The sequence below is a fragment of the Rhopilema esculentum genome, chromosome 5 (genome assembly GCF_057945365.1).
Source record: "Rhopilema esculentum isolate cy_ngs chromosome 5, ASM5794536v1, whole genome shotgun sequence".
In the NCBI taxonomy this organism is placed as follows: domain Eukaryota; kingdom Metazoa; phylum Cnidaria; class Scyphozoa; order Rhizostomeae; family Rhizostomatidae; genus Rhopilema; species Rhopilema esculentum.
In genome coordinates this window covers 6,665,517-6,693,501 of record NC_142819.1, presented here as the reverse complement: position 1 = coordinate 6,693,501, position 27,985 = coordinate 6,665,517, and the positions used below count along the sequence as shown (strand labels likewise).

The window sequence follows — 27,985 nt, the reverse complement described above, 5'->3', positions numbered from 1 at the left end:
TCATTCGATTCAAAAATTGGCATAGCTTCTTGTTGCACAGAAGAAACAAAACAAGCTATAAACTGTGAACATATATATCACCGAAGGAAAAAGGAGCCGTTTATAGGGACTGCGGGTTCCTGTTAGAATTTTCTTAGGGCCCCGGCTGCCATAGGTGCGGGGCCAGGGGCCGTGCCCCCTTGACCCCCCCAGAACCGCAACTACTGAGTATGAACACAGAATAGAAAATATTGTTCAAATGCTGGCTGACCTGACAGGCAGTCTTTTTTAAATATGAATTCGAAAAAAGATGTCAAAGAAGACGGAAAAGATGAAGATTTTATTTCACTGAAATTTTACACTTAACTTGAGGCTTTCACCTTGCAATTTGCAAAGTTTCCGTTGAGTCCCTCACTATTTTGGCATTGAAGGGTTGACTCGGTAAGGGAAATAGTGTTTTAATTAAAATGGTACTCGTATTCGTGTACAATAAATTTTTAAAATCTATTTAAATTTGTCTGTTCTAGTTTGTTTGGAGATGATTCTTTGTGAAAAGTTAGGAAGCGACCCCCGTCGTAATCAGCCGAAGAAGGCGTTACTGAAGCATGAGATCGCCTATTGTTACCGTATTATATCCGTTTGACTTTGTTAAAAGGAATTAATTTGTCTTTAGTAAAAGAAAACAAACAAAATGGAGCCTGAAATCGAACACTTCTGTTAAGTTAACCAGATGCGAAATTTGCATCAATGTCTGTGTCAGTATTAGGCTGTTATTCTTAAATTGTAAATTATTCATTCAAACCTGGAAGTGATTCACATCCGTAGATCCAAAGGAGGATTCGTTCTCGGAAGGGGTGCCTCTCATGAGTCGGTCGCAACCTGACGGCCAGAACATGTGGTGAGAATTCTTCTGTTAAAAACATCAAGTTTTTGGCCCTGGTCGGTCACCCACAAACAGAGAAAGGTAATTGCTACTATGCCCTAAGTTACGTTTGATTCACGAAATAACCGAATTTTTGTTAATTAACCTTTACTCTTGTATCCACCGCATAATCAGTTCGTATCGACTGGGCGACTGGCCATGCCAAGTCATTCTTAATTACAATAGAAGCAAGTTTGAAATCAAATGCTTGCTTTCAAGACGATATTTCGTTGCTGCGTACACCAAAGAACGAAGCCAGTTGTTATTTTTCTCGGAGAGCCTTTTTATGCTTCTGTTTTTTTGACAACGAAATTCTTTTGCAGAATTAGGACCTTGAGGGTATGTGAAAAACGTAAATTTGGCCCTCGAGTTGCGCGGACTGCTTTCGGAAAAGAGATGTGTTGAAATCCTAACGCAAACTTTCATTCTTGAAAACTTCCATTGACGTTTTATTATTGACAAAACATGCTTTTGTACAGAGTTATCGACTGCCAGAGTAAATGTTCCAGCAACATCACAGTACAAACAATGATCAGGGACGACGGAAGCAGAGGGGGGAGGATAATACAAAAGGGGTACCGCTGAGAGGGCGTGTGTGGAATCCATATAGCTTACGCCGGATATATCCGGCGTAGACTTAACGGTTCCCATTGTATTTATTTTATTTAATTGGCGTATATCCGGCGTGAGCTTTACATGGATTCTGTCCTTTTGGGGACACGGTCCCTTGCTGCCTACATCATGCCCCTACTCAGGGGCGTCGCCAAAGAGGGGGGAACGGGGGTGCGGTGCCCCCAACAATTTCTCCGTCGGCACATTAAGGACTTTTTGCCGGGCAAAAGAAGCAATTTTTAACTCACCCTGGAAACTTTTTGCAACAATTATAAGGTATTAACTTTCCTGTCAGTATATAAGAGTATTTATCTTTTGACCACACCCTTAAAAGTGGGACACGCCCGTTTTTGTCGGCAAAAAGCACTTCTTTACCCCTCCCAATTTTTTTTTCTTCGCTCTTGCCCCTACTAACTTTTAAGAAGGCACCCCTTTCATACTATTACTATGTAAAACCATATTGATCATTTTGATTTTGGGTCACGTTTGTTTTTTTTGTTTGTAACCTTATTTTAATTCGATATTGCTTCTAGCTATACATGTATATATATAAATATATATATATATATATGGATGTATACACATACAACTAATCTAAATCGAATCTACTGTATAACAAATGGAAAGGAAATAACTAAGGAAATAAATACGTACATACATAAGCTAAATATTTGAAGCAACTTGGATATGAAAGGACAAAATTTACAGGATATCGATATCATTATATTTGCAAACGTTACATTTACAGCTAGGACCATCCCATCGTTTTATCATACATTTGAAGCTGTTAAAATTGTCAGCTGATTTTAGTTCATTTGGCAGACAGTTCCAGATCTGAGGTCCTATGGCTTTAAGGCTCTTGGAACCTAAAGTTACTTGGTTCGGTCGAAAATGTTTTAAGTTGTTAGGATTGCGAGAAATGCTATGCAAAAAAGGTGGATTCAACTTTCTAACTGTCTTGAATATTTCGATACATAGGATTCTCTGATGAGCAACTTGCTTTGTACACTTTTTTGACCTAGTAAGAAGATCATCATAGGAACTTTTATGATCATTGTACAAAAATCGTAGCGCGCGTTCCTGTATCCTATCAATTTTCTGAAGAGATTTTGAAGACGAAAAATACCAAACCAAAGGAGAATAGTTAAAATTAGAATACACGAAACTTTGAACCAAAACTTCTTTTTCAGCGAAACCAATAAATGGCTTGATTTGCTTGAGAACGTCCAGTTGTGCCGCAGCTTTTTTTGCAAAGGTTTGATTTATGTAGATCAAAGTTCAATTTGTAGTCTAGTATTACACCAAGGAGTTTAACAGTCTCTTCAGATTTGATAGAATGTCCTTGAAAGTTAAGATTTATGCCACAAGTATTTGTCTGGTCCTTTTTAACAAAAAGTGCATGGAATTTGTTCGGGTTCGCAATCATTTCATTTTGTTCGAGCCACGACAAAGCGCTGTCGGCTTCATTTTCCAAGACCTTGACAAGATCTGGAAAGGATTCGGAAAAGAAAGCAAGCGTGTTATCATCAGCATAATTATACATGGTTGCTTGCTTTATAAAAGAGAAAAGGTCATTAATGTAGAAATTGAAAAGAAAAGGACCTAAAACTGATCCCTGTGGTACTCCTGATACAATTTCTTGAAAGGAACAGTAAACGTTATTTATTTCGGACACTCTGCTTCCGTTTTTAAAATAGGAATGGACAAGAACCAGGGGGTGTTGTGCCCCCGAATCCATGATATGTCTAACAGCTCCTGCTGTGATCATAGGGAGTTCTAGGCAGGATCATTTTCGTATTTCGTGAAGAAATATTCGTTAAAATTCGATGTTCTTTTCGTGATGTAATTCGTTGATTTTTGAGACGGCCTTTACGTAACCAAAAGTTGTTAATGGGCGATACCTTCATGTAAATTGGCGTTTCTTGTTGGTAAAAACGCGGGTAAAAAGACGTTTTCTGGCGGTAAAATGAGCACAGCCTAATTTTTTTGTTTTGTCACCTCCCCCCTCCCCACGCCTATTTTGCTTGTTCTTCTAGCAAAATATTAAGAAAAGCATCCATAGGCTCTGAGGAAGGGGGCAGAACAATCTTTTTTGTACTGTGAACTTATAGGATTTTTTAGTAACTACTGTTGATATCATAGCCAAAGAAGTAATGCCGGGTTATCGGTCATGTGCAGGGTCCCTTTTCTCTTCTGATGTTTCTTCATTATGTTGAGGGCCTCCCCTAAGAATTTCCCTCTCCCTACAAGCTTGCGCTCTCCCTTGGAACTTGAGCTCTAGGTCACCGAAACCGTGTTGCAGCCAGGGGCGTAGCTACTGGGGGTGTGGGGGGAGTCACACTCCTGATATTTTCATACAGTGGTAAAATTCGGGCAAATACTCGGGAATATAACATTCCGGTATGAAAAAGTTCTCTTTATTTTTCAATATACAATACAAAAGAACGAATAACTTAAATATCTAGATAATTATATCATTTGAGTATATATTCATTGCCATTAAATATATTACATAAACTATTTTATGTTTTCATTGAAACCCTTATAAATCAAATTTCCGGAAAATTTATTAAAAACGGCAAAATTCGGGCAAAAACTTTTTGACATCTCCAAATAATTGTAGTTTCAATACTCTTCTGAATGCAGTTGTTGCTAGTTTCCGATTCCGGTTTCGATAATAAGACAGGTCACAATATCCTATTTGTGCACCAAGCAGTGATCTTTGCTTTTCTTTGTCCAGTAATTCACGTGCGATCTAAAATTATGCTGTTTGCATGGATTGCTCTTTTCAAATATAGGGATGCGGGAATTCTTGTTTCGCATCTTTAGGCCATCCATCTTTCTTGCTATAATCAGAGAGAGATAGAGGGGGTTTAGAAATGCTCTGATTTGCAAGCCGAGCCAGGTTTTAGGTAAGACATCTTTCAGAAAAAGGAAGTATTAAGTTTGACTGTTATATGAAAATTGAAGTCTGGCAGAAAAATTGCTGGCAATGATAGAACTTTGTTATAATGATAGAACCAACACATCTCTACAGCAAACAGAAACGCGTGATTCAAAGAACTACTGATTTGGCCTTAGTCACTTGATTTCTTGTTGGTTCTTAGAAAAAGTTGTTAAAAACAAGCCGTGGATGTAGTAATGTTCAAAGTCCAAAAAGGATTGAGTATCCTTGTCGGCCATTTTGAATGTCATTGGAGAGTACAGGGGTGGTTTTGGTTTCTTGGAAATAGTGGATTGTATTAAAAAATGAGCAGTAATTGTGTAGTGAATCAATTTAGGTTATTTTATACAATCCATCATTTCTTTTTCTGCATACCTACGTAATTCTATAATTCTTCATACTCTATGCTAATTACACTTCATTTTCAACCTAATCCATTACATAATTGTTAGCCATCAAGCACATGCTTTCCTTTGTATAACGCTTAATTAGATTTGCTAGTTTTCTATATCAATACCATAAAGATGATCAATACGCACTTTTGTAAATAGTAATTAGTCAGTAGAAATCACGTTACACACTGCACAAACAGTTTACATCTCTCTGGCTCCGTGTCCTCTGCTCCATTTTTAAAACTTCACACATCTTCATTAAAATAAGCGAACACTTCCACGACAGCGACCAAATATATCGATTATTTTATCGATATCTTTTTGTGAACATGATTTGCAACTTTTTCAGCAATTAACACACTTTTTTGCTTACCTGCCTATTCTTGTGATTATTGAACAGTTTATGTTCCATTTCAAGGATGCCAGAAACTCATAATCTATTTGTAGAAGGAGCAAACCTTTATGATGATTTCTGTCAAAGGGTTTGCATTCACGCTTGTGTAACACAGTTTAGAGCACCTTGATTCAGCGTTTTTCAATCTTTTCTATCCACGGCACATTATTTGCGGATAGTTATAATTTTTTCCAATTCTTTCAATTTTTTCAATGGACCAATTAAGTGAAATTATAGAATTCTCCACGGCACACTAGGTAATACCTCAAGGAAAATAACTAACAAGAAAATAATTGTCATTTTTATCTTTTTCTATTGTGTTTGACATGCTCTACACCATTTAATGTGATCTTGCTGTCCGTGAACAGAAGTCTCGTAGCAGTTTTTGATTAGGGCCCAGATGCTTTTATTACACCAAAGCACATACAAAGTAATATTCACTATCACTAAATCGTGCATAGATTTCTTCCAAAACTTTACCCATTACATTGTAGAAACAATTGAACAGAGCTATGCTTTCTAGATGGGTGTTGGGGTCTTTAGCCTTGCAAAGAAAATAGGTGTCCAGTCCACTGCCTTTACTGGCTCGCACTGGCAAGCCCAGTGTGTTGCACTTTGCCCCTTTTACCTATATGACGGTTCATGTTCAACGTTTCTCTTGAAATTACATGTCTTTTGGTGCTGGCCTCAATGAAATTGTAGAGACCTTGAGCAATACCAAGTCCATTTCTCATTGATATTCTGCGAGATTCAACTAATGGCCAAGACAGTGGACATAGATACTCAGCGGAGAACATTCCTCCATTCGCTTTGCCAAGCCCTCAGCTTTGCCGCCCATTTTAGACCGTCGAAGCATTTGCCAACAAGTTTCTACATACGCTTTTAAGCCCAATTTGTACAATTGCTGAAGAACGAGTTTTGTAAAATTTAGCAAAAACTTCCTTTCGGACACCATTCAGTGCAAAAATGACACAAACTAACATTTATTCGTGCTGACGAAAGTAAGATGTTTAATCAATTATGAGAGCATAATAGCCGCTTTCTTTTACTTCTTCGACAATCTTCTCAAGCTCTAATTGGGCTGTTGCTGTTCTTTTCGCTTTTTTGTGTTTTTTTACCATATTCCAATACTTCTGAAAGCGCTCACGATTACGACCACTTGATTTTTTCATCTCAGATATTTTTAGCCATGTTCAAAATGTAGTTTTTTTATACTTTTTGCTTTTGGAGAAGGCTCCTGCCCGAATTTTGCCCGAAAAAATCAGCTGCCCGAATCTAAGGTGGGCTTCAGCACCCACAGCCCCCCCCGTCCCGTACGCCTATGGCATTATGACGTAGCCCGGCATTGTGGCGTAGCAGTGTCACCAAATTTAATCGTTTTGTTTGGATTTTTTCGGTAAAGGGCAACAAGTCAGCGTTATAAATTGATAAATAATTGGATTTATGAAACGAATTTTATCGTGGGAACTTTTAAGTCAATAACGGTCGGTTGAATAATTTGGCTGGGAGTCCCTTTATCATAATTATCTAGTCTTTAGAATTGCAGCGAAATCCCTCTACGACGATCTTTGAAGGGACCAAAAGTGTGGCTCGTTATAATGGGAGTTCGTTTAACAATTGACTTGCTTTATCAGAGCAGTTTGTTAGGCAAAATTGTGGGACCAGAAGCTTTGATCGTTTAAAAGGGAGATTTCCGATCTCAAAGGATCTTTTAGTTTGATTTTTGTTGTTCACGAATGACTCCAATTTTTTTCAGTTTACTCGGTTCTGTTCAATACCATCCCATCCAATAACCATAATTAACGAAAAATATAGGCAATCGAAAAGAGCACTTGCGAAAAGATCTGAAAGAAAATTAAGAGAGACAAGACTGTCAACGAAGTCGCTTATAAATGTTAATAACGATCGTTATTACTGTTTGCTCGAGTGCTATTTCATTGATAACTAATTGATAACGAGGTAACGGCGTTTAAATTGCGTAGATTTGTTTATAATCCTAGAGATTCTTTAAAAGCCCAGTTTATTAATACAGATTTTGAGTCACCATAAACATTCTCACTCCCTCGCTATCGCTTAGAAAGCATTCGTCACGAAACATAACCACAAATAGAAGATGTTTTATAAACATGTTCAATTTTTAAGAAGATTTTGTAACTTGTTTTAAGATCACATACCACTGCCAGCGATGTGGAAAATTTGTTTGTTCAGAACGTTTTTGTGTAACATTGTTCAGTTCACATAATCTGTATCCAAAATGCGCTTAGTTTCAGGGGCCATGCTGGACCATACTTTAGCCGCGCAGGGTGGCTCCTATGTTTTGCGCTCTTAATAGAAGGATTAATAAAAAGGCGCTTATGTTTACCCGAATGACATCGTTAAGTATCGCTGAAGCTAAAATTCCGTTTCATTATCCAAAAGGGGCAACTTGCAGTAAGTTGTTCTGATAAACGCGCTCGTTAGTTTAACGTTTGAGGTTGTTTTGAGTAAGAAAGGACTTCAATCGAAGGTTCAGGTACAATACATCCGTTTTCTGAATCACAAGAAGTATTATTGTCTGCATTATCGTATTGGCGTTTTATGGTTGGCAATCATGGCTTCGGTGAGTTCTAGGATAATACAGCTATTTATGTGACGATAATCTGTTAAATCTGCTTCATTTCTTGGAAAACAGAGGAATATCAAACCATTTTTAGCAATAACGATGTCATGTCGTTGACATGATTGGTCCTAACGATATCATGTTGTTTGCTGCAAATACGATAAATCCAATAATTTTAACCAGAATGAACAATATTGACGGACAAAATTTAACATTCTCGAAGTCTTAAGCAGAACTACGATCATCACCTTTTCAACATTCGAGAAAAAGCCTACGATGGAGAGCTTTGCACCCCTATAAAAACTTTTGTATCAGATCGTCAAGCTTCAGTCTATATTGAGTCAGGGGTCTTCGTAATTTATATGATTACAATGCTTTAGGGATAGGCAGTGCCCATGGTGAAAATGTTTTGTTACGTTTTTTGTTAAGTAATGTTTTTTTATTCTATGTTTTGTTATTCTATGTTTTGCTATGTTATATCATGTTATGTTATTTTATGTTATTTTATGTTATGTTATGTTATGTTATGTTATGTTATGTTATGTTATGTTATGTTATGTTACGTTATGCTATGTTACGTTTTGTTAATGTTATGTTATGTTTGATATGTTTGTTATGCTATGTTATGTTATTTAATGTTATATTATGTTATGTTATGTTATGTTATGTTATGTTATGTTATGTTATGTTACGTTATGCTATGTTACGTTTTGTTAATGTTATGTTATGTTTGATATGTTTGTTATGCTATGTTATGTTATTTAATGTTATATTATGTTATGTTATGTTATGTTATGTTATGTTATGTTATGTTATGTTATGTTATGTTATGTTATGTTATGTTATGTTATGCTATGTTGTGTTATGTTATGTTATGTTATGTTATGTTATGTTATGTTATGTTAATGTTAGGTTATGTTGAAAACAGCTTGAACCTGACGATCTTGTGTAAACATTAACAAAGAACACAAAAAACTAACAAATGGGAAAAATATGGATATCAACCGTCATTTTTGTATTTTCTCACCATTTCGTTGTTTAGTTTAAGAAGTTTTGTCAATCTTAACAGCGCTTGTATTTTATTAGCTGCTTGACCAAAAGTGTTTCATAGTTTGTTCCCAACCTCAGCAAAGATCCCAAACTTCTGGGACGCACATAACCTCCAATGGAATGGATAAGGCCTGCTTTCAGAAATGATAATATTTCGACGAATATTAATTTGCATATTATATGGATAATATCAGTTTGCACAAATCATCATTTTCTCTTTTTTGCAAATGAAAATCTATAAACAAAAAGGCAATATCTTTTAAAGAACAACTTTTCTAGGTTCACAGCCTTTTCATATATTGTAGAGTTTAGTAAACTTGTATATTTTTTTGTAAAACTTGTAAAAATTTGAGAAACACCGCAACTGATCTTCAAGTCCCACTAATGAAAACAAGTAATGGTCAGCGAGCTTTCTCATATCGTGGTGCTGGAGTTTGGAACCTCTTGGGTTGTGAAGTCAAGCGGGCATCCTCATTGAAAGCATTTAAAGAAGCTTTAAAAAAATAGTTTATTTATTTATTTATTTATTCATTTGTTCATTATTGTAATTAAATTAGGGTTTTACTTCGTATTTATTTTTAACTTAATTTGTAACGTTTTATGCACGGCCCCCTGAAAAGCAATCTATCGATTGACGGGGTTACCGTGCTTAAAGAAATTAAAATGAATGAAAATGAATGAATATGAATTACAATCGGATATGAAATACTGAATTACTTCCGCTAGATTTGTTAAACGCCTTTAATGTATACGGTATCATTTCATTTCATTTTTGATTCTAGCATTTGACACCGTGGAAGATATTCCAAGGCCACATGAACGTAGGGATAGATGGGCACTCAGAAGCCACTGATAGCGAATAATAACAAAGTCTCATACACAGCAGTACTGCATCGTTACATTGACTCTAAAGAAATGCCATCGAGGTATGATAAGGACACAAACCAGCACCCCTTAGAGCACTTAAACCATGCCACACCTAGACTGCGTCCTGATGAAAAAGCTTCTGATGACAAATCGCAGAGGAACTCTTTTGACTTTAGGGCGCATCCAAACCTTCCTGGAATCCCCATTCCATATGAATATCATGTTGAAATGAAACCTGAAAGTATCTATGTGGAATCAAAAAAAAGAATTCTGCGGAGAGACATCTTTAACTTTTTGGAAGGACATAAAACTTTTTCGAGCAGAGTTTATCACCATTTTGTGTAAGTATGGACTCATTTTCTTCTACTTTCTTAAAACAGTTATCAATCTGGCTTTCAGAGCCCGGAAATCGTTACTGTCAAACGGTTACAAGAAGGCCAATGAAATTTACGGAGATGGAAGTGCCACGCCCGAACACCGCCTTATTTCCTTCTTTTGAGAAATGTTTCCAAAGCGTGAGTCGAATGGCCGGTAGAATAATGGACGCTTTTCTTGATTCTGCTTAATGCGAATCCCAGGCCCTGTCTACGTTTTAAAAGATTAAGAAACGGTTGTACGTCCCCTTTTAAAAAAATCTTCAACTAAATGGAAATGAAATTATTAGGACTCTTATTCAGGAAAATGCGTTTTCATCAAAATATGAATTAATCAAAAGCTTGTAAAAACGTTTTATGAGTTTGCTTTTTTACTTAAGCGAATCACAGTTTTTTCGTCTACAAGGACACGTATATTTTGTTTTTAAAACTAGTTTTGAAAACAGAATATGGCATCAAATGTAAATAACAATTTCTGATTCAATGCAACTTTAGCCATTTCTGTTGATTTGATGTTTATTGTGCTATTTTTCTTTCTTTTAGTATATTCATCATTCTTAGCAGTATTTTGTTCGCAGTTTGCTCCACTCTAAAGGACCAATCAGACACATTTTCTATTCGTATGCGTAATGTCACACTAGGATATGTAAGTTAGCCGTTTTCGGCATAGATTTTATCTTTTTTATACCGGGTATCTTTCTGTATCAAAATAGCGGTCTGCAAACAAAATTCTACCTTCCATCTGCTGAACCCATCCCAGTGGATTATTCCGATATCGACTTGTCATTTTTCTCATTTTCTTGATGTCAGAGCTCAGAGAAACCCCTCAACCATCCCATAGATAAAGACAATTTAATAGCCCTATCTGAAGTCCTCCTGTAATAAGATTTAATTTGATGAAATCACAAGACTTCAACCAAAAACGGACTTTGACCAAAAACTGTTGATCTCAGTTTTGCCTTGTCGATTTTTGATTAGTAACAGGTCGAAGTTAATCGGATTTCAATCTCTTCTGTTGGCTATGGTTAATGAACTTTTTTCCCAGTTAGCTTGTGTTGGCTTATATCATTACGTTTAACGAAAATAGACACTACTTTTTAAATGCGTTTTTGAGCAAATCAATTAAAAAAATTATATCCTTGTCTAAAGAAAATGCGCTTTTTGTATAACCTTTTTCTATGTTCTAGGAATTCTGTTTATTCTTTATTTTCTCCATCGAATATGGCCTACGAGTATGGTCCTGTACTGCTAATAGCAGCTACATTAGCTTCCAGGGAAGACTCCGGTTTATTCGCCGACCGATTATGATTCTTGGTAAGCTAGTTTTATTAATAAAGATCAGAAGTATGGGGTGAAGTGTAGGACCTTTTGAAACTACACATCTTCCGGTCTGTTTTTTAGTTTCAAAGTTATTTTTAACCACGATAAAGAGACTCCTTAAATGTAAACCATTCACATGGCTCGAAAAGAGTAACCTTCTAATGAGAATTCAAGCTGTAAAAAAGTGGATTGTCTAGGCAACTTAACTACTATGGTAAAAAAGTCGCATATTTTATGTATGTGTTCATTAAATTTATAATTGCGGACAATCATCAGGACAGCCACATATGAACATGGGAGACACAGTAAATTTGATCGGGATTGGGAAACTGAACGTGAGACAGTCAACAGAAAAACACGGGGAATCAAATTGTTCCTAGCGTAATATACTTATCCGTTAGTGATTTTGGAGCTATGCTAAACAGACACATACTCCAATGTCAGGTCTTACTATTTGCTAAGATCGACACATAAATTCTTTATGCCAAACAGACCAAACTTTTCATTTCATTGGCACTGTTTACAACATGCATGGGAAAAGTCTCCTTCCACTTTCCATTTTCTTCGACATAGGAAGTGTTTTGACATTAGCAATTTGAAAATTTGCCCCCCCCCCCTCTACCCAAATGTATTAGCATAATATGACACCAGTAAAATACCACTTTAGATGGCTATTGTTACACTCATTTATTATGTCCCCCTTCCCCCAAACAAAAAGTTGTTCCTCGGTCTTGCGTAGATACCAACTGCTGTGCAAATGTAGATCATTTGGAAATGTTGATGGTCAAGGAAATGGGTAACGCTTTTTTCCTTTTTCAGATGCAGTCACTATACTTGCTTCGGTGATATTGATTGTGACCTTGGCATTGAATTTCCAAACTGATGAATATCGGTGATTATGCGAATTTTTATTCGATCCTTCTTCTCGATGACTTATTCGATTGTTATTCGTGATTTGAGCTTAAATAAAAACGTTTTGTTCATTTAAATAAATTTGCTGAATTTATAGCCCACATTATTGGATTACTGAATTTGCATTTATATATTTTCATCAGCAAAGAAAGAGGTATTTGTATATGTAGATATGGGGTATTTGATGAGAGGGTGGGGGTGGGGTTGCTTTCAACCCCATTTTCTTTTGTATTAGCCCTTCAAAATTTTTCCTTGGTCTCACAATTATCTGACAGCAGGTAATATGGCAACAAAGTTGCCTTCATTTATGTCTTCACTGATATAAGGCACGACACTGGCTTGGATATTCGGTCATTCATTGTGTCAATGTTGGAGTAGGCAACAAATAGAAAAAAACATAAAATTATTTTCGAATTTCAATTTTTCCGCTTTTCAGTATTCTTACAAAATAGATTTTACCTTGTCCCATATGCAAAGGCAGAACCATCTTTTACTCTATAGTTTATTTCGCACGTAGGGTTCTTTAAAAAAATCGGTAAGCAAAATTGCAGGTTATCAGGAAAGAGGGTGTTTGGGGGCACATCTGTGGGTAATTGCGTTCTTCGTTGATATTCTAGTAGAATATTTTTTTGGCCTTTTTTATGTACCAATTATTGTGTTGTGTAGTATTTCATGGTACTCTCCAGGGGCCTTTGTTATGGTATTATTCACGTTTCTATTTATAAAGTTTTTACCTATCTCATATTTTGCTTTTATTTGAGATGGAGTGATAGGATAAGAAAAGATACTTTTCAGCCAGTTCTTTATTGAAAATTTTTGTCTAAATTTGGAAGTCATAGCATTTTTTTTCTGTCATTGTAGGTTCTTGTTCCTACTTCAGCTGTTTCGTGTTCTAAGAATCGACAGGCATCGAGGTGCATTTGCTACCTTTCAGTGTGTTGTCCGTAATCATTTCAAAGTAAGTCTTCCTTCAACTGATTTAATGTTCTGTTAGTTACTCTAAATTTATTGTTAGTTCAATAAATTCATCGTCCAGTTCTTCTTGCTCTTCAGACAGGCAGGATTTAGGGAATTTTCGTACATGTCTATTGTGTTTGTGGTTGAAATTATGTTATTCAAATAATTTTTTTTCTGATAAATTTATCAGTGACCATTGACACGCATATAACAGATAAGTACCTCTTTTGTAAACCCAATACCCAAATTCTAGCGATTTCATAAGAATAGAGAACGATGATTCATTCTGGAATGATCCAAACGTCATACTGTCGTCAAACCCGTGATTGAAACGTCGTTTAGAGCAGGAGGATCTTACTTCTAGCCAAACCTTTCATTTGTCTTTCAAGTATTCATGATTTGCAAAGAAATGTGTGGCACAACCACAAGAATCACTAGTGACTATCTATAATTCCATGTGTAACTAAGCACGGAAAAGGAAATTAAGACATTCTGTAGCTGTTGTCATTAGGCAACCAAAAATCTAAATTATAGGAATATCATCGATTGAACGTACAAGATTAATTCCTTTTCATCGATTGTCCTGGCCAGTCTTAAGTCTCAGCTGAAAGTCAACTGGTGTCATCATGGAGGCTGGGGGTGTCTGTGAAAGCTGCCTTGATACAAAGCGTATCTAATAGAACCATAACAATGAAGATACTAGATCAGTAAACACCTAGTAGCTATCTTGCTCAATGAGGAAATGTTGTGTAAACCATTGAAATAGAGAAATTGTCAAGAAGCCAACGAGGATGCCCCTTATTTTTCCTGTCTGCTTTTATGGCAGAAAGTCTTCTGAGTCTTTCGCAATATGGGGTAGTTTCATGATAAAGTCCGTAAATGTTTGCATAGGCTCTGCTGAAAATATCTGAGAATTAATGATTTATTTGATGAAGACCATATATTCCAACGTGGACTTGATTCATAACAAGCAGCAATTGATAACAAACAATTTTTCCTAACAAACAACAATTAACAGCTCGCTGTCTACCAGAATTTTGAAAGAGGCAACATTCTTTTCATCCCACATTGTTCGACCATTGACTGTTCTTCATCAATGGTCACGAGGTTAATGGCAAACACTTTTTGCCTTTTTATTTCTTATTAGTTTTATTTTGTTTAATGATACAGCTCCTAGATATATTTTTATTAAAACAGTTATTCAGGAGTAGCTTGAATGTTCGTTGTCGTGAAATTACGTTACCTTTACAGGAATGCTTGAATTAAAAGAAGTAAATTACGTCATAACATGAATTAACAATCACTTGCCTAGAGCATTTTCCAGGTCTATTTAGCTACGACTGTGACTTTTATCTCTTAGCAGTTTGATGAATTGTCCTTTAAAAACATGATATTCCCTACTAACAAGTAAATCAATAACCCTAAACTAATAAGCTTTTGGTTTGGCAGTTGTACTAGCAGACATTAAAAGGTTTTTCCTACTTTCGGATTCAGATAAGCTGTTCTTCCAGTCCTTCTTGTTTTTATCTAAATTCAGAGTGAAATGGTAGAATTCTGTCAGTGACGCAAGTGAATCTAGGCTCATTAATTGTCATTTTCTTTTAGGAACTCCTCACTTGCTGGTATATGGGATTTATCGTTATTATGTTTTTGAGCTATATAACATACGCCGATCCGAGTCATACGTCATCAAAGGGGACTGTTTCTGACTTGGCTAATGGATTGTATTGGGGTGTGGTGAGTTATGTTTGTCCCATTTATCTTGCTTTACAAAGCCAATGAATCTCTACTTTGCATATGTTATGGCAAATTATTTTAAGTAGATAAGATTACAGAAGGAAAGATTATTGGTCTTTTCTGATGTGTACAGCTCATGTGACTTACTTTTTGGCTTGTCCTGAGCTGCATAGCGATACGTAATGCCCGTTTTTCAGCATTCAGAGATCACGAGTTTTCCTTACAAATACGATTCCAGACTCTGACCCAGACTTGGGTTACTGCTCTTAATTTCTTCCTTCCTTCCTTCTTAATTTCTTTTAATTGCCTTGTTTTTTGGATAACTGTGGTAAGTCGTCAACCAGAAATAAAAAAAATTTGCGAAATCTCTTGAAATGGAATACGAAATATTCAGAAAAAGAATTTTTCAGGGCAAGAGTATTTTGGTACGGTCAAGCAAAGGGATTGGGAATAACCCCTCAAATTCTAATTTGATAAGCTCTGATTTGTAGGGAAGTTTTGATGTAGTTGCTATGCAGGTCATACACGCCATTTGTCAAACTCTTGCCTACCGTATTATGCCATAAACCAACCTTTGATGCCATAGAACACCAATGAGTACCACAACACGCCTTACCCACCTACCTACCATACCAGCATAGATTTCAATACGTAAGCTGCGATGTTGATTGTGTTTTACAAAGACCACTTTTCGACGTCGCTGTTATTATTGTCAGTCAGTACCCCGACTCTATAAACATTTCTCAATCATGGAATGCCAAGACTTTATACTATGAATAATATTTACGTATTTAGCCCTCGCAAAGACCGCCGGTTTTTAATTTTACTGGCGTTGGACGTCATAGTTCATGTGTGTTGGGTCTTTTAATTTCGCTGGGCTCAGTGTTTGAATAAAAAGACATGATAAACCTTTTTTTGTATGTTTAAACCCTGTATGTTCACACGAGAGTTGTTATGACAACAGTTGCGAAAGCTTGAAAACTGAAATGAAATTAAAGAATGGAAACGAATGTTTCTCGGTTAAAAATTCTTAGAACCTATTGAACACAATCATGTTCATTATTTTCTTTATTGAACCATAATCATGATTGAACACTACAATAAGAAAGAGGTATGTTCGTTTTGTGGGGGGGGGGGGGGGGGTTGGGGGGTTGATTTTGGCACAGAATAATAGACTGTTGAGGAAAAGACAATTGGGTTAAAATTTTCAATTTGATTTAAAACTGATTACAAAGCAATACTTCTTATCTTTTCAATTTGACTTCGTAACAACAGCAAAATAAAGCTTTTTCGGGTACAGAAAAGCCTAAGTCGAATCTGATCCTATATGTAAGCACTAAGAGGGAGTGTATCACATCAAAGTCGACCACGCAAATTCGGCTCCGATTGCCTGCCAACGTGGCCTAAAATCAACCAAGTTTACAGGTTGATGCTTATCATCCTAACCCGCTTTCAACAAGTTTGAAATTTTCCAAAATACTTTGTTAGTTGATTTCGTTTTCTGTGTTTCTAAATTTTGGTGTCATTCTTGCAGGTTTCAATGACAACCATTGGATATGGCGATGTCTCCCCTGTTACCGGATTGTCTAAAATAGTTCTCTGCATATTTGCACTTATGGGAGCAGGGTTTATAGCGATGCCTGCTGTGAGTATGTTTTACATTTCCTTAATCTTCTCCATCTGCAGTCGCATAATAATCTCGAATTGATCTCATTGTACTGAAATCTTATTTGTTTTGAAGCATCCAGCAGACAATTTAAGATGAAAAAGTGCGTATGATCTCTGCTGAATGCAAATCAAACAATTTAAAAATCCGAGGGGGGCTTCATTTGTCTCTAAGCAACATTTGTCAATTTTAAGCCATTGTATAGTTGCCAGCTTGATAGTTTATAAGACCTGACTATATATTGCGACAGATCATATAATGAGAGGATGGCTCAGTTGTTAGAGGCGCTGACTACAGACCCAAGGGTCCGTGGTTCGAGTCCCTGTCATGACCAAACTATCACCCAGAGTGGGTAGAGTCGCCACCAGTCAGGCGTGGTCACATCGAGAGAAAGGGCCCAGGACACTGCTCGATAAGCATAACTTCTCAGTGTCCTAAAAACAACCTATGGATGCTAGGTAGAAAAAAACAAATACAAAATACATGACCATTAGTATTTGCACAGAGCAGGGGCATGGCTGTGGAGGATTCTGTGATGTCGTCCACCGCCTTTTTAATTGCAGCAATGAATAAAGCAAAGCTTTAGGTAAGATTAATGGAGAATCCCTTGGAATCATATTTAAGAGCTTAGAAGCCAAAATTGAGCTTTCTTGATGCCCCTCCCATACATTTATCATTTGTTCTAGCAAGGTGTAAAATTTAAAGCATTTTTTAGAAACCTAGCAAACTTGTAGGAAAATGTTTCCACAAAATAAATGAGAACGTTATAGCATGTTTTCAGTCTGGTTCTTTGGTGGTAGTGAACGAATTGAAGATCTTCTAACCTTGGATTATCTTTGGTTATCTAACCTCTGTTGGACAAGATATTCTAACCAGGGGTTGCCTTACCTCAGTTTGTTGAGTGAAACCCTTTCTCCATCGTCACATTGCAGAGGCCAAATGTGAACTCCAATGCATGCATTTTTTAATAGCAGCTTACTTAACTAGCGATTAGTGATAATTTTTTTTAATTTTCGTGATAAAATTTTCTTAAGATTTCTTAATTCTTTCTTCTTCTTTATGTTCCAAATCTTTCGACGTTGGATGACACAGTAGCTCTCCATTTGTCTCGGTCCATTGCAGTTCTTGCTGCCCTCTCATACCGCATCCCAGTCCACTCCTTGATGTTGTCATACCAACTCATCCTTGGGCGACCTCTGCCTCTCTTTCCATCTATATATCCTTCTAACAGTGTTCTGTATATGTTATTTAGCCGTATCAAATGCCCAAAATATTTCAGTTTCCTGGCCTTTAAGGTATTGATCAGCTTTCTTTTTTCATTCATTCGTTGAAGCACTTCCTCATTTTTCACTTTCTCGTCCATGACAATTTCAGCATTTTTCTATATCTCAAATGCCTCAAGACGTTTCTCAAGTGTTGTTGTTACAGTCCATGTCTCTACTCCATAAAATTACTAAGTTTCTTAATTAATAAGTGTTAAAGAGCTCCTTTTTTTAGAAAAGCACAAAAATGCAATATAAGATAACATCTTTATATAAGCTATCTTTGCCAGTTGAACCTGAAATAGGTACCGAGTCATCGAAACGAATCATTTCCATTTTTAATTGTATCATTTTCAAACAGTTTCTTAAGATTGAGGGTGATCAGTACTTAAGTTTCTTTTAAATTTTTTGTCAATGGCTTTAAAAAAAGCAAAAATTTTATAACATATTGGCTACAAAGCTTTTTCGTCTGACACTCCACAGAGCATAAAACGTCAGAATAAGGGTCCGAAAGAACACGATGAAAAATATATACTCAGTTATGGATCGAAATAGGCCTACACAATTTTTTGTCACCTTAGAGACAAGGATTTATGGATGGTTTTTTTTATGAAAAAATACCATGTGTATGCACTATCACTACCTTGAAGTGGTATACTATTCCCGAAATTTCAGCACGCGTGATTCATGCTTGCTTTATTAAAAGGATATTTATTTCTGAAAATAGAAGAAGTGATACAACCCACATTCTAACCCCCCCTTCCCCCCAAAGTTTTGTGATATTTGGATAGTATAATTCTTTGTTGTGTTTGAGGCCTGAAAATAAGTAAAATAGGTACAGCGCTGTTTGCTCATTTCATTCCTCCCGGTCTGAATGGTCACAGTGAATACAGAGTGTTGTTTTTATGTTTCTTAGGGTTGTGCCACTACTTCTATATCGTTTTTTCTCTACCTTTATAGGGTATAATTGGTTCAGGGTTTGCACTGCAAGTAATCGAGCAAAGGAAATTGAAACAAAAGACTAGACGAAGAAGACCAGCTGCTGAACTCATACAGGTACGATCTTCTTGCAGAATCCCGAACTAGTGGCAGGAAGGTGGAAATAAACATTCGATCCACGTGCATACATACCTTTTATACTCCGCTTGCGGTCTCAAAATTGTCATGTCCATGCGAAAGACATTCGAATCGAGTAGGCATATCCGTTTCATCGGGATACACGAAGGGGTACCCTGCCCCCTCTTAGTATCTAGGGCGCTTCGTAGCATAAGTAGTGAAACGTACCAGCCAACGTTATGGCATCGAGTTAGAAATATCCTGGACCCTGCGTCGATACAATACGGCATATCCAGCGCAATTCAAGTTTTCAGTTGAGAGTGTGAATCGAAAAAGTTGCTTATTCGCAACAATTTGGTATTAAGAAATACCGGTATATGGAGAGGGCATTAACTTGAGCTTCATCTATGAACATCCAAAAGGGGCTCATACCCATCTACCTATTCACAGCAAACTGTTTTACTCCCCCATTGATTTTCTTTCCTATTGGACTTATGAACAGACAATATTGGTGTTTCTTTGCAGATTGCATGGAAAGTTTATGCATCTAACCCAGCGCGAGGCTTGACGAAGACTTGGCTGACACATATGAAACTACGGGTTTCTATGGTTAATAGTCACAGAAATTCTTTAGGTAATGTTATGTTTTCTTCATGTGTAACATTAGCTAACGTTTAATTTGTTTTACTAAAGATGTCGTTTTATATAAATAAAAAAAGAGTGACAATTTTTAGTGCTTGATTATGCAAAGCTTTTGGCATTTTGCTCCAAATATAATGTTGCTTTTTACCTGTTATAGCAGCCATTGGATTTTGGGATATAGTATAGAACTTTAAATTATTCCCTTTATTAGATTATCTGAATGCTTGTACTCAAAGGGTTGATTAAATTGTTTTGAGACCTTTCTAGCAAAGCATAGTTTTCCTGTCCGTAAAATGTTTGTTCTTGTGCGATTAGTTGTACTTTTAAACTGTTATTAATTTTGAAGCGTTTTGAATTTATCCCGGATGGTTGTTTCTAAGTGCTAGCTTTCATCACTGTCAAATTTTTTATCTTACAGATTTATCGGCATTGAATTCTAGCTACGAATCATTCGAAAACATCCACATTCGGTAATTCCTGATTTATTACCTATGGTTTCGAATTGTTTCTCTAACTAAGCAAGCCACAAAACCGTTTGTTTTATTACATTATGTAACATAACATGACTGAAAACTTTCCGTTTATTAATCTTTGTCTAGAAACCAATGAATATGCACTTATACCATTATTTGACTGCCTGCAGTTAAGATTATGCTCCATTAAAGAATCGTATAGGCGTAATTTTTTGAGCGTGTCTTCCTATGGTAATGGTAACCGCAAGCCAGTTTCTTTGTCTGAGCGATCAAAAGAAAATATCAGGGGGTAAGCACCCATAAATTTTTTTTTCAATTTGCAGGGAAATCCTGCCTTTGAATGTCTATTTGTACTCTATTTATCCTTGTATTGCGGTGTGTTTGAAGCTAGTCGCTAAAGGTTCCTTTTGCTTAGAAAAGTTCTTTATGGGCTTTTTGAAGCAATTTGTATGCAAATATGTCGTGTCGCAAAATACGCAGGCTGTTCTGAAGTGTACAACTACAATAAATCATTTTGTATATTATGATACAAATATCACGATGTTTTGTATTGGTATTTTATCACAATGTATTTTATTATGAGTTATAGAGTCCAGCGACATGTTAACTAAAGTTCGTTATTTGGAAAATTCGGCAAACAGTTTTATGAAGCACATCGGGCCGCCCTCGTAATGGGTTTAGGTTTAAATATTTATTTATATTTTGCATAAACACAAAAATTCTGCTGTTCAATTGGTTAACAGTTATTGGCTGCCTCTGCCGTTAATTTTTGTGGCCTAAGTAATGCAAAGGGCTTAAACAGGCATTTCGAAGGTGATACATTTTTCTTTCCACTTATGTTTGACAATTGGATATAAAGGTTATAGAAATTTAATGAATTTTCGACAAAATTTAGTTATCATCTTTTGTAGAAATTATTCAAAATTTAAACTTAAAATACAACTGGTTATTTTTCAAGATTGCATAGTTGCAGATATTTTCTTTCTTACTGAAATTTGTAAGGTTTTAATGATTTCCTTTGCAATCAATTTCTTCACTGCAATGAAATCTTGGACCAAGGCGAAAGAAACCCTTAGAAAATCAGGGAGAATTTATTGCAAATTAGAAACTTTCATGAGAGCATTGCCTTTGTTCCGGTTACCGTTAATTGCTAGATAAGGATAGCGTTTATTTTGAAGACTACCTATTTTTATAAAGGGCCATTTCCAGCATCTACATTTAATCCTGTTGTTTAATTTATACAGAAATCTCACAATTGGCGAGAAGCATGCTCTGGGATTCATAAGACGTCTTCAGATGAACGTTGCTCTGCGTAACTTCAAGGTACTAGGCCCATTCGTTATGCTGAAAGCTAACAAAATTATTCAACTATCTTCAGTTGCTTAAAATGGTCTTTTAGAATGTTTTTCTTTGCTGAAATCGATCGGTGCGAGGGTACATTTACAATTCATTATCATTTTCCTTGCAATATTTACCGACAGCTTTTGAAAGTTCTATTGTTTATGAACATTTAATGCAGTTTTGCGTAATGATGCAAACCAGTTTTGATGCAAATTTGGTTGTTGCGGAACGCTCAGACGTTGGTGTCGCGAGAGCTCTTGCTCTTTTTGACCGTGACAAATTTTTTATGCTTCTTGTTTTCAATTTTTTTGCATATGTTGAAGCGGCAGTCCTTGCGCATTCAATGGTATAGCAACTTAATGATAGCTTTTTCCCGTCATTGTGATAAAACATTGTTTCTAGACACTGCTCAGAAGTCAATTCTTTTTTTCTGTCGCTACCATCTTGAGGAAAAACCCTCACAAAGTTTGCTTACAGATCGATAAGATTATTTTTTCGACGAATAAATAGATGAAAGGCCAAAGAAACTTCAAGAAAAAATTCGAGGAAATTGATAAAAACATTTTCATGAAAACTGACTTTGAAATTTGTAAACAAATTTTCTCTAACAACAGATTCGCAACTGAATTCGAAACTGTCCGGATACTTTCGTGAGGGGAGTGTAGTCTAGTGAATGCCTGAGACACTGCATCTCTTGGTAAAAAGTCAGTTAAATATACGAGGCTTTTAAATGGTGCACGGTGAATTGTTTATGTCAGGGGCAAGAGAATATTGACGTAAAATACTTCTATAATTTTTTGCATTCCAAATTCTTGTATCTTATTGATATTTTACTGTCCGAGAGGCTTGTCAGTCTCAAGGGTCTGTGGGCGCTTGTGTTCAGGGGCGGAAGGCTTGGTGCAGGGCTTGTTCTTAGTAGAGAGGACTGCTCGCGCCAATTTGCCAGCCCAATTCCAATTAGGGAATGTTTTGCAAGATTGGGACGTTCCTGAAAACTAGACTCGCAATGCGGTCTCACATTCTTTTTTCAGCACTTTATACTTTAATTAATGCAAATTTTAACATCATCAAAACAGAATAGTATCTTTATGATGATGAGCATTTTGTTTAAGTGTATGTGGAGTTGTAGTTTTTAACATTCTAATTTGAAATACTATATGATTTTGTTGAAGTATATGAAATTTAAAAGCTGCTAGCACTTGTCAGTACATTTTAAAACAGACTTTTTTAAGCACTGTTGAATTTGAAGCGATTAAAAAGTCTATCTAGAATCGTGAACTGTGTCTTCCTAATGTTGCGTTTAAATTTTTATCGATGTAATTGTGTCATTATTTTAGCAATCCACAAGGCCGTATGATGTCAAAGACATTCTAGATAGATTTGCGGCAGCCCATGTTGAAATTTTTGAGAGAATCAAGGAGATCAGGAAAAAGTAAGCATGCTTTAAATGTTCCATTTTGTCATCTTTATTTCCTGTGATGGTATGATTTCGTCCCTAAGGTATTTTTACTTTGGATTAGGCCACCTAGATGGATTAGGCCACTGACTTTGAAATTTCGTTCGACTCCCTGACATGACCAAATTTTCATTAGTCGATAGTCGCCAGCTCACTGCAATTCCAGGCATAGGAATCCCGGGGTGTGGTCACGTGACTGAAAAGGACTGGGACACTGCGGATATAATATAATGGATTGGGTATACCCTAAGTGCAAAATCCGCTCAGTCATGATTTTTATGACTGCGATGCTATTGGTTGACCTGGAACTGGTCACATGAACTCACCTCGTACTGATTGACAAAACAATTTCCATCAATAGCAAGTTGTCAACAGCGGATGCAAATATCACATGAAATAGCAGCGATCACGCCGAAACCAAATGACCCCCTATAGAGAAGGCCTATTTACCATGACTCAATGCCTTTAAGTGTCCTAAAAACTACCTTCGGATGCTCAGTAGAAACAATAAAAATAAAAATAAAAATGTAAAAACAAAAAAAAATTTAAATACAAATGCAAATACGAACGATACTTAATTTCGAAAGGTCGAATTGTCAATTGTGTGAAAGACCTATTGGAAATGCACTGTTGCAAACGTTTCCATAAATTTTTTGCTATAAATTTAATTCTAAATAATTGCTTTCGGTGTTCTTAAAATAAAGTAGACAATGGACGAGGTTGGAAGGTTTAAATTTAATAACCCTACTGGAAGAATTTTGAAGTAGGATGAAATTTTTTATCAATACTTTATATGGCATCGAATAGAGTTCTTAAGTGATGACGTCACTAAAAATATTTTTAGAATATGCGAATTTGGATCCTATAACCTGAAAAAGCATCATAAATGTGCAAAAGCAGTCAATTGTGTTACGAATTGGCAGAGATATGACCACATGTGTACTGGCTCTTTCCCCATCAAACCTCTGTATTTTGGTCCCTGTTCGAAACTTTATGAACAGAGCCAAAATAACAGTGATTCGTTAGGAAACTTCAAATCTTTCGTTGGCCATATCTCAACCGATTTTGGACATATTTGGCCAAACTTACACATTTCCAAGTATTTCATGATGATCTTTTATGTTATGTGGTTAAAATTCAAAAATTCTAAAAATAGATTTTTGGTGACGTCACACTGTAGAACTCCATAGCGAGGCACTGTTTATACTCGTCCCAGGCTTTGTTCATGAAATATATTTCAAACTTATAAACTGAAATAACATCTTTTTTTAGGGTTGATGATTCAAGGGGAGTTCAAGGTAAATAGCTTTTGGACAATATTTTTACTCTTGACTTTGATGTTTTGGCTAGTTCTAATTTTAGAGCACTCTTTGTTACTGCTTTGGAAAGGCTCTTGTACATTTTTCAGTCACAGCAAAGTACCTCATTGTTGTTAATGGATCCTTAACTTTTTCCAATAAAACCTTTCATTTTCATGATGCAAGATCGTTCGTTTTTATAGATAAATGGTTTAACAAATAGCTTGCTATCAGACAACATAGCTTTTTAGGGTAATAAATTCCTTAAGGTTTCAAATTTTCATTTCAAATCAACCTATAGTCGAATTTATTAAACGGTTTTTAAAGAAATTAGCTCTTTGCCTGTGTGTGTTTAAAAAATACAAGTATTCAATATTAACAAGGTAGTACAGTGTGCTTATTTTAATTGGATGAAAATTTGTTTCTGTTTTTAGAGGAAATTCAAGCATCGAAGGTGGAAACCGAAATGAAACTTGAACGAATTGAATCCAAGGTTTGTTTGAGGAAATAACTCTGTACTTTCTCACCATGCTTGATAGCAAGGCCAGTCAGATGGACATTTGTATTTTTGAGAGAATATAGAGTACCGAAGTGTGACGTCACCAAAAATCTATTTATAGAATTTATTGATTTTGGCCTCATAATCCGAAAGAGCGGCATAAAATACCTCTCATTGTGCAAAATTAGTAAGATATGTTCAAAATTGGGCGAGATATGCCCGGTGAAAGATTTCAAGCTTGCTAACGGATTACTGTTATTCTGGCCTGGTTCGTAAAGTTATGAATCAAGACCAAATTACAAAGGTTTGATGGGGCAAGAGCCTGTGCTCAAGTGGCCAGATCTAAGCCAATTCGTGATGCTTTTAACTGATTTTGCATGTTTAAAGTTATTTCATGATGCTCTTTTAGGTTCTGGGATCAAAATTCAGAAATTCTAAAATAGATTTTTATGACGTCATTACTTCGGTACTCTATAGAAGAAAAAATAATAATTAGACAAATCTCCTTTTCACAATCGGAAAAAAGATAAAAATTACCTTTCTCGACTGAACCTCATTTAGCATTACGTGTTATTTTCGTATGAAATTCTTGAAATTACAAACGCAAACATTACAGTACTTTAAAAGCTTGCAAGTCCAGATTTTGAATTTAGGGAATCAAAAGGTACATTTCAAGTCTTTGAGGAAGGCTCTGTTGAAAGCCACGTTCTCAATTATGTACAATATTTTTTCATCAGAAATAATTTGCAGTCGCCCTTTCTTTGTTTTCTCTAACATAAATGTAAATACTGTACACTTACGTGACAAAAGTATTAGGACGATGAATAACAAGATGGCGGCTCCAAAACTAGCATTCAAACATTGATTGAACAAATCTTGCTGTTTTGGCGGGATTTTAGAAATGGCGTTAGCAAAAACGCAATTCATAACAAATTCAATTTCTATGATAGAAAGGTAGCAATATTTCAGGAAGAAATGGAAAATATCAATGTTTTTTGTTTCAATGCCGAAAACACAAAAACGACCAGAAAGAGAACGAGAAGCAATAAAATATTTGGGTCTAGCGAGTTATTTGTTTGCTGAAACTACAAGAAAATTTGGTTGCAGCACGTCTACAACACATGTTGTTTACAAAAACAATAAGTTAACAATGCTAACTGAAATTAAAAAAATGGTAAGCCAGGGCAGGCAGACTATTGTTTGGGCCTAATGGCATCTACAAACTGGCATTGTGTGCGAAGTCAATCAATGCTGAATATTATGTCCAATTATTTGTGGAAAGTCCCCAGGCAAGTACAGAAACAATTAATGATTCTTTGCAAAGACCATTTAACTTTTAAGCAAGACAATAAACCTAGCTATGTTGCAATTGTGACAAAAATTTCAAGGATATTAACATCATGTTCTTTCAATAACCCCGTCAAAGTCAAAGCCTTGATGTAATTAAAAACAACTAGTTTTCATAAAAAAATCCAGTAAATGAAATCTTCTAAGACCAAAAATGAACTCTTTTAGAATTTTCTTGAGATTTTCTACTGTATCCTAAGATATTTCGTTGCAAAATTAATTCAGTGAGTTTCAGTGCAAATGATGGCTGCCAGATACCTGGAGGTCTTTATTTTTACAATTGGGTAAAATTGCAATTGGAAACCCAACCGGCAATCTCGTTATGTTCCACCGATTTTCTATGTTGTTCTTTGAGCAAAGGGTTAGCCACATTTGCTTTGAGGCGATCGTCCTAATACTTTTGTCACGTGTCGTATATCAGCGACAACAAACCTAATTGAAAATATTATATTTACTTTACAATCCGCATCAAATCCTCTGAAGAAGAGAGAAATTTTATTTACTAGAGGAAATAATTCTTTGTATTTTTCAATAGCAATTTTAGTTTGTAACGTATTCATATTTTCATGAAAATACTAAAAATAAATTGTTTCTAGGTAAATACTTTAACCCATCAGATGTCAGATGTTACAGACTTGCTTCGTGAGCTTCTTGCTGAGAAATACATTCAGTCGGCACGTGAAGGATCAAATGTTTAGTTCCGTTTAGTCTAATCACATCGGCTCAAAATTTTCGGGAAGTAGCTGTGGGTTTTTATAATATTAGACGTGGATCGTCATACGCTGGAGCTGTTGAACTCACACGACACAAAGGGGGTAGTTTGATCACTATAAACAAGCACATTGAGGCATTGTAAGTTTATAAGATTTAAGGAAATATCATAAAATGTGGTTTCTAAGAGATAATTTTGTAATATCAATTTCACGGTAAATATTTTTCATTGATATCTAATATTTTTGTAAAGGGGTTTCTAATGTTGTTACAGTTGCTAAAGGGCCTAGCGGAATCATTTGCCAACAGCCCCAGGAAATGGTTATTAGTAAAAGCAACAACAATAGATATATTCCCACCTTGGTCAACGTCACTTTCAAGTTCCATACGATTACCACGCCATAATGTTCTCGTTTTTCCGAATGCTCATGCCAGGCAAATAGAGAGTTTTAATGAAAAGAGCCATGATTGTAGGTTCTCGAAATAAAGAAAATAAGAAAGCCTCTGGGTTTGAAGAAATGGACATTTTTCTTTTAAATTGTATCTTTGAGATCAAAGATGAAGCATCTGATAGCTTTCAACAGAAAACGTTATGCCAATGAGATGATTTCCCTAACAAAAATGACCTAACAAGCACAGCAATATTTATTTTGCTAACTATTCATTTTGAAGTTCTGTAAACTGTTGTCTTTGGCATTTAGACCAAGTATATGCATCGTTATCATACCTCCTTTATCGGTTGTATTATTTTACGGCTCCATTAGATTGAAAGAAGATTGCTTCCTGAAATCGTCATTACTTTCGAATGAGAGGTATCATTTAATGTAAAATAGACTTTTTAATGTCATTTATATCAGAAACCCGTTTAGGCGTAGCCTGGAAAGCATTTTTTACATGAAGCATATTTTGTAATAATCCTGCAGGTAGTTTCAGGTATTTAAAGCCATACATTTATTACCAGTACACTAATAATGAACATTTAACTGTAACATCTTTTGTAACTGTAACAACTATTCATATTTAGTTTTGAACTAAATGTTGCTTAGTTTGGTTAAAATAAGCGATCGTTTTTAAACTCATGTTCTTCATGGGCTGGACGTATATTCTGAAATGAATATTTTCTTCGCCTTAATTAGATGTAATATTATTTCAAAAGAATTATCTTTCTTTTCTAA

The 27,985-nt window shown here is 35.8% G+C and overlaps 1 protein-coding gene across 2 annotated transcripts; it reads left to right on the top strand.

The window, feature by feature from the left end:
* Window positions 1-636: 636 nt before the first annotated feature.
* On the top strand, window positions 637-27,934 carry LOC148960238 (potassium voltage-gated channel subfamily KQT member 1-like). 2 transcript variants are annotated; one of them, XM_089108532.1, is made up of 16 exons: window positions 637-943; window positions 9,675-10,100; window positions 10,677-10,779; window positions 11,321-11,447; window positions 12,273-12,345; window positions 13,227-13,323; window positions 14,928-15,059; window positions 16,594-16,704; window positions 18,948-19,043; window positions 19,569-19,677; window positions 20,104-20,155; window positions 21,403-21,481; window positions 22,837-22,931; window positions 24,228-24,253; window positions 24,688-24,746; window positions 26,696-27,933. In XM_089108532.1, the coding sequence occupies exons 2-16, from the start codon at window positions 9,724-9,726 to the stop codon at window positions 26,795-26,797; spliced, it is 1,638 nt and encodes a 545-aa protein (XP_088964658.1). In that variant the 5' UTR covers window positions 637-943; window positions 9,675-9,723; the 3' UTR covers window positions 26,798-27,933. The 2 variants fall into 2 exon arrangements, with proteins under 2 accessions (XP_088964658.1, XP_088964659.1); XM_089108533.1 differs by lacking the exon at window positions 637-943 and adding an exon at window positions 7,326-7,842 and having other exon boundaries at window positions 26,696-27,934.
* The last annotated feature ends 51 nt before the right edge of the window (window positions 27,935-27,985 follow it).

Excerpts from the sequence above, each read along its gene's own strand:
- LOC148960238 (XM_089108533.1), top strand. The coding sequence starts at position 9,724 with ATGGGCACTCAGAAGCCACTGATAGCGAATAATAACAAAGTCTCATAC. Across the intron at positions 15,060-16,593 it reads ATGGATTGTATTGGGGTGTG|GTTTCAATGACAACCATTGG; the intron begins GTGAGTTATGTT and ends TCATTCTTGCAG. Across the intron at positions 22,932-24,227 it reads ATCAAGGAGATCAGGAAAAA|GGTTGATGATTCAAGGGGAG; the intron begins GTAAGCATGCTT and ends ATCTTTTTTTAG.